This window comes from Engraulis encrasicolus, chromosome 8, assembly GCF_034702125.1.
Source record: "Engraulis encrasicolus isolate BLACKSEA-1 chromosome 8, IST_EnEncr_1.0, whole genome shotgun sequence".
Lineage (NCBI taxonomy): Eukaryota > Metazoa > Chordata > Actinopteri > Clupeiformes > Engraulidae > Engraulis > Engraulis encrasicolus.
This window is the reverse complement of record NC_085864.1, coordinates 43413527-43430974: the sequence shown is the minus strand read 5'-3', so window position 1 is coordinate 43430974 and position 17448 is coordinate 43413527. Positions and strand designations below refer to the sequence as shown.

The window sequence follows — 17448 nt, the reverse complement described above, 5'->3', positions numbered from 1 at the left end:
CTTTGTCATACAGCAATTATTTGGTAATTAACCCTTTCAATGACCATTGTGAATTATGGGGCTACACATTTTATACCTCATTTACAGTATATTATATTTCATCTACCTAAGACCAACAACTGAGAATTCCGAACCACCTTGTCTCTGTTGCTGGCTAATTTATTGTTTTGTCTTTATATGTCCCGTAGTTCAAGTGAGGGGAAAATGAACGACAGCGATGATGACAGGATACTGAGGGGCAACAACGCGATACGTCTGAACGTCACGACGACTGTGGTGCAGGTGCTGATCTGGCCCTTCATCACCATCAACCTCTTCATGTACACAGTCTTCTATCGCAAGCAGGCCCTCCGGGCCGAGCCACGCTACCTGCTCTTCGCCCAGACGCTGCTGGCCGACTGCGCTTTATTCGTCATGACGGACTTTGTGGTGATCAGCATACACGCGCGCTTGCTGCTGCCTCTTACTTTCTGCCTCCCGTACGTCATTGTCATGCACGCTGTCACCCAGGTCTCCCCGTTAATCATCACAGCCATGTGTCTGGAGCGCTACGTGGCCATCTGCATGCCCCTAAGACACGTCAACATCTTCTCCCCTACTCGGACCTCCATTGTCATATCCTCGGTGTGGTTCCTCAGCTTCCTGAAGCCCTTCATAGACTTCTTCATCATGTTATCTGTTGTCTCCCAGAGCTACTTTTGGACGCTCAACTACTGTTACTACGAAATCATGCTCCTGGCAAAGTGGCACATGGCGTTGAGGGGAAACCTGGTCATTATTCATTACTTGGCCATTTTGTTTGTGCTGTTCTTCTGCTACGGGTCAATCATGCGAGTGGCACAGCGGGCGTCTGGCTCCGATAAGAAGGCCGCGGCAAAAGGCCAACGGACTTTACTGCTGCACCTGTTGCAAATCTTTCTGAGCACGTTGGAACTTTTTACACCTTACATTGAAGCAAGGGTCATACAGATTAGCATGGATACATTTCTTATTGTGCGCTATTTTAACTTTATGGCCTTTACTATCGTGTCACGCGCTGTTATACCCCTGATCTATGGTTTTAGAGATGAGAAGTTTTATGCCGCTATCAAATATTATGCTCAGAGCAAAAAGAATCATGTGTCACCAAATAAGATGCCAAAAGAAAAGCATAGAGGAACCAAATGAGAATTAAAAAAAAAAATCATAATCATTGTTTATAGTTGACATGTGTACTAACTGTGAAAAGACATGCAATTTGTGAAATATTGAAATGATCAATATGTATTGTTGTCCTATTTGATTGTCTGTTTGATTGTGTGTATGTAAGTGTGATATTCTCACATCTAATAAGACACACAACATAAACTATCACAAAGCCTAGGAGAATTCTTGCCAATTTCAACATGTAGCTCACACTACCCTTGACTTGTCAGTAGCCTACCCGACAGCATGCCATATTTTTGACAAAGACTCCCAAGGAGAAAGGCCCAGAATTGGGTCCTCATTATTCTGTGTGTATTGGGTGGGGGGAGCTATAACGATGCAGTCAAGACAACATGGCATGGAATCAGTAGCTCCATGTATGTAGGCCTTTTGTTCTTACACTCACACACTTCCATTCATACTTTCAACCCCTGCTACATATTGTGCCCCATGAAAGATTTTTTTTTAAACAAATACTCCAACTAACCATAGTTTGTCATAACAAAGAAATGTTCAGGTAATTTTAATTTGAATAATGTCAAATTGCCATAATAAAGACATTTCAAACAAATGTTTTGTCACATTGTCATGATCATTTCTAGTAAGGTCACACTGATTAATGTTAAATTGTCATGCCTAAGACAACTTCTGGTAATGGCCCTTCGATTAATATAAACCTGTCCTAATAAAGACAACCCAAACTATGTCATCTTGTCATGATTGTAACTGAGTCGCAGTTAGGACAGTTTGAGGGAATAGCAACAAGCACTGAAACCAAGACTGTGAGTGATTTCACAACATGACCTAGGCCTACATCAGTTACATAGCACCTAACGTAGTTGTGTGTTTGTACAAATAATTACCGCAACATTTTGCATAATATGTAGTAACACATACTGCTGTACAGAGGACTGTTGGGCCTAGCAGTAGCAGCCGAAAACTGAAATTAGACTCTGGTCATGTCAACTATGAGATGATGACAATAATTCATCACATTTTTTAATTTTTAAATTGCAGTCATGGTTACAAAACATGGTAACACTTTATTTTAGGGATACATCTATTAGCACTAATACATACAATGTTAATGCCTGCATAAGTACCTTATATAAGTACTCCCTTATTGTGCATGAACAAGACATTTGCGAATACATGCCTAACAAATGTTTGATTTTGCTTTGTACATGCCTTATAAGTTACTTATACAGGCACATTGTATGTATTAGTGCTAATAGATGTATCCCTAAAATAAAGTGTTACCCAAAACACATTTGTCCATAGTCATTCAGACCAGTAACAATTTAAGTACATGCTGATACTACATATTATGTACACATGTAGTGTGCATGATGTTTGTATTTTTGTACTTTGAGAAGTTTGCTGATAGAATATAAAATATTAGTGTATAGAAACTCTGTTTACAATACTTGTAGTTTTGGGAAGATGTAGTATTGTAAGTTGGTTCCCTCTAATAGAACAAGACATATTAATAATCATAATTATGAAAACTAAAATGGCCTCTGACACTTCATGCTCAAGATTCCCGTTACTACGACAATGACTTCATTGTTTCTCTGACGTTGTTCAGGCGCTGTCTGTAGGGCACCTGGGACATAGGTGCTATATGTTTTGCTAATTATCTTCTTAATTAGTGACCAGAGTGTTTGTGTTTTCAACACCATCACTGTTTTGCTTATTAAAAGGTAAATAAATTATTCATTCACTGAGCTGATGACTGTAATCAACCCTGGTATTTTTAGTAAGTGATACACTAAGGTTTTGTGTTGTTTTTGTGATAGGGCATATTGACCTGTTGTTTTTCATGCAATTTACAATGTGATGCAATGTCACCTGAGAGATTGTGGAGTTGCTTAGGTTACAGTAGGTTACAGTAGTAGGCCTCATAGCTGCCATCATGATTCTTGTACATGGTGACCAACATTAGCCGTGATGTTTACACATTACATTGCACTTAGCTGATGCTTTCATTTATTCAAAGCAACTTACAGTTATTATTTTTCAGGGTATTAATTACAGTGTGGGGTTAGGTGCTTTGCTCAAGGGCACTTCAGCCATGGATGGAGATATAGGGAGAGGTCTGGGGGGGATTCGAGCCTGGAACCCCTAGCTTGAAAGACCAAGTCTCTAACCACTAGGCCTCGGCTGCCCCTGACAGAGACAGAGAACTTACTGTACAAGCAAGGACCTAGGTCGAAAGGAAGGCTGTCCCTCAGATGACCATGACAGCTCGCTCGCTCCCTCAGATGAGAATGACAGTAACTTCTCAGTAACCGTAAGCTACGGTAATCACCCAGCAACAACACTCAGGGCCTCTGCACATCGGTTCCGACAGCACTGCGGAGCACTTTCGCTTCCGACACAATTCCGACCCCCGCACACAATTTTACCACAGCAGAGCATGGATAGTCAATGGGTGGCTCAGACAAAATAGAACTCATCCCTAATCACCAGCAGATGTCCGCAGACATCGGCGCCGGTGTGCGGGTTTGTATTGACAACAATGGATCGAACCTTGGCAGAGCAGTGCTCCGCACTTTGTCGGAGATGATGTGAAGTGAAAATGAAAAGTGAAAGACCAACTGGGAAACTCCAACTCCCATTGTCATTGTGACACAGCACTCCACAGCACACAAGTGAACACTGCACACAACGAAATTGCATTCATGCCTCACCCGTGCAAGGGGGCCGCCCCCAATGGCGCCCGAAAAGGAGCAGTGCGGTGGGACGATACCATGCTCAGGTCATGGAGGAGGATGGGGAAGAGCACTGGTTAATTACTCCCCCCAGCAACCTGGCGGGTCGGGAGTCGAACCGGCAACCTTTGACACCCTAACCGCTTACCCATGACAGCCCAAATGATGTGTGAAGTCCCTAAGGGCGTTTTTGATTAGAACGGCCATTGTTTGTTTTTAAAGTACTTTTTGGGGCTTTTCGGCCTTTATCACTATAGGACAGTGTGAGAGTAGACAGGAAATGACTGGGAGAGAGATGGGGCAGGGTTGGGAAATGACCCCGGCCGGATTCAAACTGGGGTCCACGTGGGCAATGGAAGCCCAATTGTGGAGGCCTTAGCACGCTGCGCCTCAGTGCCCCCAAGAACACCATTGTTACGTTCACTTCTGGTGAGCCCGGAACGTTTGGAGTGTGACATCTCCTCAGGCCTGCAGACAGCTTTGGCCGGATCTGGGCCAGCTGACTCCTTTGTCCCCCCATCTCAGCAGCAAATTTTCTCCGTAGCAACTTTTAATGATAGTTCAGATATACACATTTTTTACAGTATTTATGGCTTTTGGGTCTTTATTGTTTATACCTACGGTAGGACAGTCGAGAGTATGAAAAGAAGAGCATGGGAGAGAGATATGGGGCAGGGCTGGCAAAGGACCCAGGCAGGACTCGAACCTGGGTCCCCATGGGCATGGAAGGCTTAGCGCTCTGCGCCACAGTGCCCCCCGTATACAGACTTTAAATCATTGTAATGTGCTATTAAAATTCATTTAATTTTTTACAGACATCATTCTATTGTTTTGCTACCCCTTACTCTCATAATCACATCCTCTCTCGTCCAGACACTGCTGGTAATGTGAACCACACACGCAATTCTAACATTTCTATTGGACATTTTGTGCCTTCACTTGCAATGGCTGTACTCACTTTCAGTGGTCTGTAATCCGACCATACTTGACCCATTACCCTACTCAGCTTCTGGTACAAGCCATGGTCATCTCTTGCCTCGACTCCTGCAAACTCTCTCTTGACATGCCTACTAGTGCAATAAATCCATTGCAACGTGGCACGGCTGGTGTTCACTCATCCCAAAAGGGCCCATGTTACTCCTCTGTTCCTTGAATCTTTATTGCCTACGGGTGTCCACGCTAATTTAACACAGGCCCATGCATAACGCCTCAAGAACGGCTCCAACTGATACTGTATACCAAAGCAAGCAAGCAAGCAATTCAAGTTTACTAGGATCATGTACAATTAAAAGATAAATGTTTCCTTTTCATGCCATGTACCAGATTTAGCCTTAGGCTAGTTTGCATCTGTAGTCCCTTACATTGAAATTAAATATCATACAATAGAATAATAATGTAAAGCAGTCAAAAACAAATGAAAACTAGAATGGGCACTCGGTAAAGCGCAAACCTTCGCCTACGCCACTTATTTTTTTCTGGCCATCTTCAAAATGTGGGGCATAACATTCTCCAAATTTTGGTGTTAGTTTCATTTAAATCGGACCGGAATATCGTAATATTACATTTTTGGCCCAGTCTTGACCTCTTATTCAATTCAGCATGCACACGTTCTTCTGGCATATAGTGCTTGGCAAAGAAAAACGTTTTTGACCTTTTCGTGACCTTGACCTACCTTGACCTTTGACCCAATCACTCCCAAAAAGTAATCGGTTGTTCCTTGGGTCATGACCAATCATCCCACTAAATGTCATAAAAATCGGCTCAATTTACGTTTTGACCTTTTCGTGACCTTGACCTTGACCTTTGACCCAATCACTCCCAAAAAGTAATTGATTGTTCCCTGGGTCATGACCAATCATCCCACTAAATTTCATAAAAATCGGCTCAATTTACGTTTTTGACCTTTTCGTGACCTTGGCCTGGACCTTTGACCTTTGACCCAATCACTCCCAAAAACGAATCGATTGTTCCTTGGGTCATGGCCAATCATCCCACTAAATTTCATAAAAATCGGCTCAGTTCTTTCTGAGTTTGACCTTTTCGTGACCTTGACCTTGACCTTTGACCCAATCACTCCCAAAAAGTAATCGATTTTTCCTTGGGTCATGACCAATCATCCCACTAAATTTCATAAAAATCGGCTCAGTTCTGACTGAGTTATACGAAGTACAAACAAACATTTTGACCTTGACCTTTGACCTTTGACCCAATCACTCCCAAAAACTAATCGATTGTTCCTTGGGTCATGACCAATCATCCCACCAAATTTCATAAAAATCGGCTCAGTTCTGACTGAGTTATACGAAGTACATACAAACAAACAAACAAACATATTCACAAATAAATAAATAAATAAATAAATAAATACACAGCGGTCAAAACATAACCTTCGCCGACTTTGTCTTGGCTTACCCATGACTACCCTTAAAACTGCCCGCTATCTTAAAAAGGAACTGGCATCCTGTAAACACTGCATTATACATCTGATCAAGCACAGCAGATCTAATAGGCTACCTACATAAAGTATATACTGAATGTCCATGAAGAATCATTGTCAATGTTACGTTTAATACTTTATGTCACTTGATGTATTAACCCATTGACGCCTAAGGCACCTGCAAAATAGGGTGCTGAATGCCTGAGCCCTTTTTAAGAAAAGCTGTCCTCAGCCTATAAAAACCTAAATATCCCAGCTTCTGAAGCACATAAAAATATGCACTAAGTTGCATTTAAACGCTAAGACCCTTATCTTTTATTAGAATGTGTTCATTCATCTCAAATAAACAGAGATTTTTAATAAAGTTGTCTAAAATCTCATGAGCCTGAATGTTGCGTAATGCAGCTCCAGGCGCCAAGGCCAATGTTGCGCAACACGACATCGGGCATCAATTGGTTAAAGTCTGTGGGCCTTTTGGGTGTCCCTAACAAATTTGGCACCCCTGGCCACCGCCTTGTGTGCCTATTTGACAGCTGACCCTGGGTGTCAAACTTTCTTTTGGTGAGGGCCAAATACAGAAATATTAATAAACAAAGAGCTGTTCAACATATGCTAGCCTAGAGGTGACATTTTGTGTGATGGCCACATGGCTCATGGGAGCCAGTGTGTAATGTTTGGATAACATACACGATAGCTCTGCTCAGCACATAGAGCTCAATATAATAGGCCTATATTTTCAGAATGTCCCGTACCTGGTCTTCCTACCTCTCTTGCTTATCTTGCACATTGTAACTCCAGCCGGTTTCTGTACAACCAATGCACTGCCAACGTTTTCATTGCACTTTTCAATGATTTTGTATGTCACTCCCTGTTATTTATGTGGCCCCTTGGTTTTTCACTTCATGAAGGGATCTATTGTTCAGTCATTTGCACGCTCTCTACAGCAATGCGTTTGAAGTAATTTTAATTCTGAAAAAGTTACAGATATATAGGTAGTAGATATTTTTTCAGTCCATTACATCTGTTACATTATGTAATATAAAAACACATATTAAACACATGTATCAAAAACATGTATTAAATTGACATGAAAATTCTTCTTCACGCCATGTGATCAACACCATGGGACATTCTCAAAGAACATAAAAAGGAAGCTCTGCCAGGACGTGTTAGTAGTCAGGCTTGGTAGTCAGGCTTTGCATTTCTGTGTTAACAGCAGACTGCCTCGGCTACCTTGGGGAGCTTAAGGTAGTGAGATTGAATTGGTTCACTGTTGTGATCCTACCCTCATGTACACTTGTCTTTAAACTTGTCTTCCTTCATTACACAGACCGTTTGACTATCATGTGTTGGTTGCACTATATATTTCCTATGCCTCCATGTGTATTATAAATCTTGGGCGTGTACTGTCATGTAGAACATGTCTGTGTATTTGTGTAAGACTTTTTATAGTATACGTATCTCTGAAGTTTGTCTGCTGAAATAACGGAACTCTGGACTGCTGTGATGTCTGTAAAACAAGCATTCATTCTGAAATCATTTTGTTTCATCATGCTTTGATTTTTCAGACTACGTGGTCCTTCGGTTAAAAAACCCCCACAGGGGCAGAGTCTGCTCCTTACCCTTATTTGTATCATATGTAAGTCAGGGCTTGACACTGGCACCTGCAAACTGGCCAAATGCTGGTAAAACTTGGCTGTGGCTGGTAACAATTTCAGTGTCACTAGCCAATTTGGCAGGTAGCTTATTCTCTGGTGTGGCATATCAGAATAGCCTATATTCTGCAATTTGCCCCTTGTGTATCAATGGTTTTATTTTAATTCAAGAAAAAGGTCAGTTAGTCAGTTTGTATTTGTTTGTTTTATTTCCATGTGGAAACCCATGCACTCATCTCCTGATTTCTTGAGGTTAGATGTACAGCGTCATGATTAAAAAAAAACAAAAAAAAATGTGGCTAATGGAATAGCTGGATGGCTAGTGACTCGGGAGAGCCACTAGCCACAGTGGCTGGCAAGCGAAAAAGTTAATGTCAAGCCCTGATGTAAGTGCATTGCCCTTGTTTGATTTTGTTTTGCCTGATGCTGTACATATTCACTTCATTAAGAGATCTACTGCTCAATAATTTGTACATGCTTTACAGCAATGCGTTTTTAAGTCTTTTTTCAGCAACAACACTTTGCTCTCTGTTTATGCCCCACAGTGTACATAATCTGCACATTCTTTAAAGCAGGGGTCAGGAACCTATATGGCTCGAGAGTTATTACCTGTTATGTAATAAAAGTAGTAACCTCCCAGCACACTCTAAAATTGGCTTAATTGAAATACATGCTTTTAATTGTATTATGTGTTTTTAAAATGGTATGCGTCTCACGAAAATGTCTTTTTAAAATTGTGGCTTTTATGGCTCTCTCAGCCTAAAAGGTTCTTGACCCCTGCTTTAAAGGAATATGCTTCAGCCATTTTAATCTTGAAAAAAGTTGAAAAAGTTATTGATATTTTTCTCAGCAACCACACTTTTGCTTTCTGTTCATGCCCTCACACAGTGCATGTGGTGATGCAAGATGAATGACAGCGACGATGAGACGTTCCTGAAGAGCAACGACCAGCAGCGCCTGAACATCACCACCTCCCTGGTGCAGGTGCTGATCTGGCCCTTCATCACCATCAACCTCTTCATGTACTTCGTCTTCTGCCGCAAGCGCACCCTGCGCGCCGAGCCGCGCTACCTGCTCTTCGCCCAGACGCTGCTGGCCGACTCGGCGCTGTTCGTCATGACAGACTTTGCGGTGATCACCATCAACCGCCACCAGCTGCTTCCCATCGGGTTCTGCGTCCCGTTCCTCATCGTCATGTACAGCTTCAACCAGGTCTCGCCCACCATCATCACGGCCATGTGTCTGGAGCGCTACGTGGCCATCTGCATGCCCCTGAGGCACGTCAACATCTTCTCCCCTACTCGGACCTCCATAGTCATTGCCTCCGTGTGGTTCCTCAGCTTTATAAAGCCTTTCATAGACTTTCTCCTCATGCTGTCTGTCGTTTCCCAGAGTTACTTCCATAGACTCAACTTTTGTTATTACGAGATCATGCTCGTGGCCAAGTGGCATATGATGCTGAGGGGCAACTTGAATATTATGAACTATCTGGCTATTTTGGTCGTCCTGCTCTTCTGCTACGGCTCCATCTTTCGCGTGGCCAGGCGGGCGTCTGGCAAAGACAAGAAAGCGGCCGCGAAAGGCCAGCGGACTTTACTTCTCCACCTGCTGCAGCTGTTCCTCTGCACCTTGGAGATCATCTGCCCCTACGTGGAGGCCAGGGTGATGGAGGTGGACGTGCAGGTGTACCTCATTCTGCGCTACTTTAACTTTTTGGCCTTTACCATTCTGTCGCGGGCGATCATTCCCCTCATCTATGGTTTTAGAGATGAGAAGTTTTATGATGCCATGAGGAGTTATGCCAAGGGTAAACGGGATCATAAAGTAAAATGTGTAAAATAAATGTAAAATAATTTTCCCTGAAGTAAGGGAGACAAAACTTTATATAAAGAAATGTAAATGTCACTGATTTTTCTATGTCCTGCTTTATTTTCAACCTGAGTATGAAACTGTGTTGTGATTTTTTAAAATAAAACTTTATTTCCCACCCAGTAGCCTATCGTACATCCACAAGCCCAGCAAATAAGAGAAGTAGTAATGCAGTATTTATGCATGGTATTGCTGTGAATATATTACTTAAGTTTTCAAGTTCTCTACCAGCTGACAAAGTCCAGATATAGCACAACACTACACATAGCTACATTATCACATGTTCACAAGAGGTTGCACCAGAGATTCTTTAAGTATATAGAGATATGCCAACATAATAGGTTGCTATGGGCACCTAACGTGACCAGGTTCCGGTCTGCCTAAAGGGGCGTGTCATAATACTCCTAGTATTGAATAGAACAGTCCTTAGGTCTGCCTAGGTCTGCCTAAAGGGGGATCCCCCCCCTCCCCCTTGCAATAATAGAACCAGGAAACAATGGGCCAATGGAACCTCTCTCTCTCTACTCTCTCTGGTTGCACTATGCATGAAAGAGTGAATTAGAATTAACCGACTGCATACACTAGTGATTATTCTGTAAATATCCCCTGTTGTTCTGTACATTTATATGCAACCAGGTCAAAATTAGCTCGCCAAAAAAAGTTCACACACACTGATGTGTTGTTTGGCCGCCTTTAACTTTAATTACAGCCTATATTTGGTGTTGCATTGTTTCAATAAACTTCTGCAATGTATTATTTCCATGTAGCTAGCATTGCATGAAGTTTCCACCAAGATGGCGGAGTGTGAGACATTCTTTTTACACAATTTCAATTCATTCTTTATTCCAGACCCAGGGGGATCCATATCACATTAAAAAGACAAAGCATCACAACACAGTACATATCTTAAAAACAAAAACAAAAACAAACAAACAAAAACCCGGAACAACTGACAACGAAAAAGAAGGGGGGACAAAAACAAAAACAAACACAGATATATCATAATTCTCAAGTCATTCTCCCACATACAAGCATGCTCGCCAGTGATTCCACATGTTTGAGAAGAGTCTCACAGAGCTACATTTAGGGCTGGCCAGGTGAACAACTAGGGTATTTTGTGACTCAGATGCCCTGCACATGAATTTATACATAAGATTTCGCAGCACAGCTGCACAAGTAGGTACCCCAGCATTGACAAACATTTGGCTTGCACTTGACCTCCTAGGAATTCTGAGCAGCAGCCTCATGCTTTCATTGTATGCCACCATGAGTTTCCTCATGCTGCCCTGTTTGTAGTGGCACCACAGGTGTGCTGTACACAATGGTGTACAGTATGCTTTAAAGAGTGAGATCTTGACCAACTCAGAGCACATACTAAATTTGCGGCACAACATGTTCGCTTGCACATACAGTTTCTGCCGTTGCCTGTAGATATCGCCATCATCTGTCAAGTCATTTGCAATTATGTGGCCCAGATATTTGATCTCACTGCATTGAGAGAGTTCGGTGCCAGCCAGATAAAAAGCAGGGAAGGGTGATTGTTTGTCCTCTCTGCTCCTTATGATCATGATCTTACTCTTAGTAGCATTGTATTTTATGTCGCACTCTTCTCCATATTGTGAACATATTTTTAGTAGCTGTTGCAGACCAGCAGTACATGGACTAAGTATAACCAAGTCACATTCTTGTGTTTGGCACTTTCACAACATACATAATCTTCTCAAACTTTTTTTGGCCTTGCTGTGTACAGTGTTCAGTGCAGAGTTCAACCAAATGTTTGTGTCCTAAGCTACACATGTGTTGTGTACATGAAACTCCAAACATTAAAAATACTCCAGGATCCATCACTATTGTTACACACCATTTGCATACAGGCACACATTGTTCTTATCCTAACCACCTAAAGAAAAGTCTGCATGGAATATCAATTGTAAAATGGTCTCATTCAAAGGTGTTGTTTCCAGCTTGACAACCTACATGTTACTACTAAGGTAATATTAGAGGCTTTGTACAATGTACTTTGCACTTTGGTACTGAATACTGCACTTTACTGTGTTTATGTTGGGTTTTTTGTCAACCTGTCTTTTTGTCCTATAGAGGGAGGGGAAGGGGGGGGGCTTGTGTTTGTCTATTGTGTTCTTGTTTATTGTAATGTCTTTGTAATTGTATCAGATGCACTGAAAATGGCACAGAACAATTTTCCGAAAGGACCAATAAATAATCTATCTATCTATCTATCTATCTATCTATCTATCTATCTATCTATCTATCTATCTATCTATCTATCTATCTATCTATCTATCTATCTATCTATCTATCTATCTATCTATCTATCTATCTATCTATGTGTATTCATCAGGGGTAGAGCTATGTGGGGCTTGTGACCGTTGCAGGCCATAATGCACGGGCCTACCGGGCCCAGGCCTAGTGGGCCAGAGGCCTAGGGGGCCAGAGGCCCCAAGGGGCCAGGCCAACTTGGCCCTGCAGCCACGACCAAAATCGGCCTTCAAAACCACCTTCGCAATAATAATCTTTCCAAGGTGCTTCATGTGCCAGCCAATATAGTGTACAATGAACTGGTATAGTCCCTAGGCCAAGTCAAGTCTGAGGGTAGGGGGCCCAAGGGGGAAAAAAGGGCCAGAGGCCCCAAGGGGCCAGGCCGACTTGGCCCCATGGCCACGACCCAAACCGACCTTCAAAAACCACCTTTGCAATAATCATCTTGCGAATTATTTGAGTTCACGAGTTGCTACCATTGATTGTGGTTGCTACGAAAAATCGTTCGGTGTTCGGTGGCTTCAGCATTTAAAATTATGCTTTTGGGCTTTCAGTCATGACTGATGGGTAGTAATCTCAGCATACCATCAGTGGCCATGTGACATTCATTTTGTCATCTCAACATCTCAAATCTGAGGGAGTGAGTGAGATGGGATTTGCCATTCCTTGCCCTAAAATTGATTAGAATGCAGGAAATTGCGTCTAAAAATGAGGGGCCAAGTTCAGGGAACAAAGAAATGGAAACGTTTGCCATTCTGCTTGGAACAGGAACAGTTTTTTTTACATTCTTAAATAGAACTGAAACCAAAAAGTAATGGTAACTGGTTAATTATGGGTAAAATAATGGGTAATTCTTCTCCCCAAGTGGCTATTATGTATGTGGACGATAGGTATACCGTATACTTACTGATTAGTCCACTCAATCCAATTGTGTCCACTCAATCCAAACCAATGAAAGCCCCCCTCTCTGAATACATGCAATATAATGAGGACCCAGTTATGCTTCCCCCCCACACCCTCTCCCTTGGCCAAGGACAGGACAATAAACCCCTTGTCAGCACTTATGTCAAGGCCTCACAAAGAACAAGCCTCTACACCTGTTTTTTCCACGCATACTCTTTCAGCGTTGTGCATATTAAAGGGACACTCCACCCATTTTGCATTAGGCTTTCCATTGCTAGACACCCAGTCATACTTTTGAATGGTCTTGCAAAAATCTCTCAATTCCCAGAGATAGGAGAAACCCGCATTCATCTCTTAACACTTCCTATGTCAATGATGTAAAAATGGTCATTTTGCATCATCGACATAGGAAGTGTAAGAGAGGTGGATTTCTGTTGAGACTACAAGCCTTTTTCCCACCTTTTCAACCCCGCCCATAGGGGTTGGACCTAATGCTCTAACAGACCTATCACAGATCAGTGTCCCAGTGCTTTTGAAATCACTGGCATTGAGGCTCCGGTAAGCAGTGTTGCCAGATTAGACTGTTTCCCACCCAATTGGGCTGCTTGGGATAGCCGTCTGCGGGTAAAAATGGCATTTTACAGGAAAACTCGCCCAATCTTTCCCATCGACATCAATAGAATTGGGCGGGATTTAGTGCTTCCAGGCGGGTTTTGAGCTTTTTTTGGGCTGGAAATCATCAGCCTCATCTGGCAACACTGCCAGTAAGTCACTGGCATAGCTGGAAAGGAGAAGCTGGACCACACTGCAGCTTAGTTTTCAAGACTTTATTTTTTGCACACACCCGACCAACGTTTCGGTGTTGCTACACCTTCTTCAGAGTCAAATGATAGCAAGAGAGAGACACACATTTCAAGACTTGACATTCACAGGTGATCCCACTTGGTTTGGCTAAATTAGTCTCATCTCATTGCAGGTAATTGACCCCACCCCCCAACACCAGGACAAGATTGCAGACAATTAGACAGAGAGGCTTCGTAGAAAGGCATTTTGGATTCATACTCTAAATTCAGTGGAGCCTCAGGGCATAAATGAGGAACACAATATGTCTTGCTCTCTGTAACAAATTGTTCCAGCATCGCGGCTGTGGTCTTGTAATAATTGTAGCTGTGGTTTTATTGACAATGTTCTTTGTGTATTGTTTTTTTCACTCTTTTATTTTGTTTTGGGAAGTTGGCAAGCTGTCTAATTGTCTACAATCCTGTCCTGGTGTTGGGGGGTGGGGTCAATTACCTGCAATGAGATCAGACCAATTTAGCCAAACCAAGTAGGATCACCTGTGAATGTCAAGTCTTGAAATGTGTGTCTCTCTCTTGCTATCATTTGACTCTGAAGAAGGTGTAGCAACACAGAAACGTTGGTCGCGTGTGTGCACAAAATAAAGTCTTGAAAACTAAGCTGCAGTATGCTCCAGCTTCTCCTTTCCAGTGATGTCTGTCCCACTGTGATGCACCTGCAAGCAGGGTTGCCAGATGAGGCTGATGATTTCCAGCCCAAAAAATGCTCAAAACCCGCCTAGAAGCTCAAAATCCCGCCCAATTCTATTGATTTCTATGGCTAAAATTGGGCGGGTTTTTCTGCTAAATGCCATTTTTACCCGCACACGGCCATCCTAAGCAGCCCAATTGGGCGGGAAACAGCCCAATCTGGCAACACTGCCTGCAAGCTGAGGGAGGGATGATGCATAGAGTCCCAAATAACTGGGTGTGGCCTGTGGAACTTGAGCATTGTAGTGCATTATGGGGATTGTTGTCACAAATCCACAAGCACTAAAAAGTCATTTTCTGCCTTTTCTTGGCCAAGAAGGCACCAAATTAGAAATGTATGTTACTATTCTACTATAAATAGGACCCACTTTCAGTAACATATTCATGTCTCCACCGGTGGAATGCCCCTTTAAGGAGCCACTGCATGTTGTGGCTGAATACATGTAAAATCATAAACACAGTAGCCTGTGCCTGTTTTTCCTGCTTTTACATTTCGATGTGGTTTGCGCACCCCCTAAGCGAATGTCACACAGCCGCACATTTTGGGCAATCCTCATTTCCAATGGACCTGATGCTTTTTCTGCAATTATTAGAATGGAACTTGTTGAATGACAAGTCTAGGAGTTATAAATTGCACTTTAGATGGATTCTTCCAGCATACAATTCACCGAACAATTATAAACTACGTAATGTTCTTTAATTCTGTATAAAAACACACATATCCGCCATTGCTCTATTCAGCTCGCGCACCCCCTTGTGGCAGGCCGCACCCCAGTTTGGGAAATACCATCTAGTGGAGTGTATATCCCAGAAGGTGATGGGTTGGTGACAACATAGCATTACACGTCAGTGGTCCAGCTCACTTTAATACTATAATAAGGGAAGCCTACTGTGGTTGGCCCATTGTCTGGGTGAGATCCAACTCAGAACAGGTAATGAATAAGTGGCTCAGAGTCCGCTCAAGAAGGCTCTTCCGATCTGAACATATTGAAACATACATGTAATGCTCTGAAATGTCTTTACTTCATAATGTGCAATCTTACTTACAAATTACTATTTAGCATTTTGATTGTTTGGAATGATGTAACCAATGTAATATACCTAATGGTCCTTTTGCAATGCCTTTTCATTTTCAATATAACTTGTGTGTGTTTCATGGATGACTCATTTTGTATTATGAGCAGTGGATTGTAAAAAACACATTGAACAAATACTTGATTAAGTATCTATGATGTGTGTGCATCCTGTCAGTTGTGAATGTATTTTAGATAATGTAATCAATCATCACTTTATTACAATGAATTGGGTTAATGAATTTTGCCATTTTATTACAATATTCATGTCATTGTGACTTCGGATTTTGCTGCATTTTAAAATATGTTATCAGGTACTGTCAGTCAGTCAGTACTGTACTGTCAGTAGGACCCCCTCGAAAATGAGATGGCACATCTCAAGGGGCTATCCTTGTAACAAATAAATAAATAAATAAATAAATAAATAAATAAATAAATAAATAGGTACATGAATAAGAGACATTTTTTTTACTATTTCTATTTTTCTACATTTTTTTAAAGGCATTTTATTACAATATTCATGTCATTGTGACTTCGGATTTTGCTGCATTCTAAAATATGTTATCAGGTACATGAATAAGAGACATTTTTTTGCTATTTCTATTTTTCTACATTTTTTTGAAAGGCATGTCTGAAAACAGCAGTGAACAGAAGATCCTGAAGGGCAACGACCTGGTGCGGCTGAACATCACCACGGCCCTGGTGCAGGTGCTGGTCTGGCCCTTCATCTACATCAACCTCTTCATGTACTACACCTACCGCAAGAAGCCGGCGCTGTGGGCCGAGCCGCGCTTCTCCTTCTTCTCCCAGATGCTGCTGGCCGACTCGGCCCTCTTCCTCATGACCGACTTTGCCGTGATCACCATCCACGTGCACCTGCTGATGCCGCTGGCGTTCTGCGTCCCGTTCGTGGCCGTCATGCACGGGCTGACGCACGTCTCGCCCACCTTCATCACCGCCATGTGCCTGGAGCGCTACGTGGCCGTCTGCTTCCCCCTGCACCACGTCAGCGTCTTCACCCCCGCCCGGACCACGGGCGTGCTGGTCGTGGTGTGGCTCTTGTCTGCCCTGCGGCCGTTCGTGGACCTGTGCATCATGCTCTCCACCGTGCCCCGAAGCTACCTGAACGGATGGAACTTCTGCTACTACGAGATCATCTTGGTGACCAAGTGGCACATGCAGCTGAGGGGAAACCTGTTTATTCTAAACTATCTCGCCCTCATCGCTATTCTGTTGTGCTGCTACGGGGCGATCATCCGGGTGGCGCGGAGGGCTTCGGGGGACGACAAGAAGGCGGCGGCCAAGGGCCAGCGCACCCTCCTGCTGCACCTGCTGCAGCTGGTGCTGGCCACGCTGGAGGTCATCTGCCCGTACTACGAGGCGCAGATCATGCGGACGGCGGACCTCAACACCTACATCATCGTGCGCTATTTCAACTTCTTGGCGTTTGTCATTCTGTCCAGGGCCATCATTCCGCTCATCTACGGCCTTAGGGATGAGAAGTTTTTGGTGGCCATGAAGAGTGTTGCCGCGGGGTGGAAGGGGAGCAAGGTTCACGCTGGCAGATGAAGGGTTGGGGCAGGGTTGCCAGATGAGTCTGATGATTTCCAGCCCAAAAAAATGCTCAAAACCCGTCTAGAAGCACAAAATCCCGCCCAATTCTATTGATTTCTATGGCAAAAATTGGGCGGGTTTTTCTGATAAATGCCATTTTTACCCACACACGGCCATCCTAAGGAGCCCCAATTGGGCGGGAAGCAGCCCAATCTGGCAACACTGGGTGGGGGT

The 17448-nt window shown here is 43.0% G+C and overlaps 3 protein-coding genes across 3 annotated transcripts; all 3 read left to right on the top strand.

Moving 5' to 3' along the window:
- The first annotated feature begins 204 nt into the window (after positions 1 to 204).
- On the top strand, positions 205 to 1167 carry LOC134453899 (odorant receptor 131-2-like). Its single transcript, XM_063204648.1, has one exon. The coding sequence runs from the start codon at positions 205 to 207 to the stop codon at positions 1165 to 1167; it is 963 nt and encodes a 320-aa protein (XP_063060718.1).
- A 7730-nt stretch (positions 1168 to 8897) lies between these two features.
- LOC134453898 (odorant receptor 131-2-like) lies at positions 8898 to 11648 on the top strand. Its single transcript, XM_063204647.1, has 2 exons — positions 8898 to 9798; positions 11611 to 11648. The coding sequence occupies exons 1-2, from the start codon at positions 8898 to 8900 to the stop codon at positions 11646 to 11648; spliced, it is 939 nt and encodes a 312-aa protein (XP_063060717.1).
- A 4639-nt stretch (positions 11649 to 16287) lies between these two features.
- Positions 16288 to 17229, top strand: LOC134453897 (odorant receptor 131-2-like). The gene has a single exon (XM_063204646.1). It carries the CDS (start codon positions 16288 to 16290, stop codon positions 17227 to 17229), a length of 942 nt encoding a protein of 313 aa, XP_063060716.1.
- The last annotated feature ends 219 nt before the right edge of the window (positions 17230 to 17448 follow it).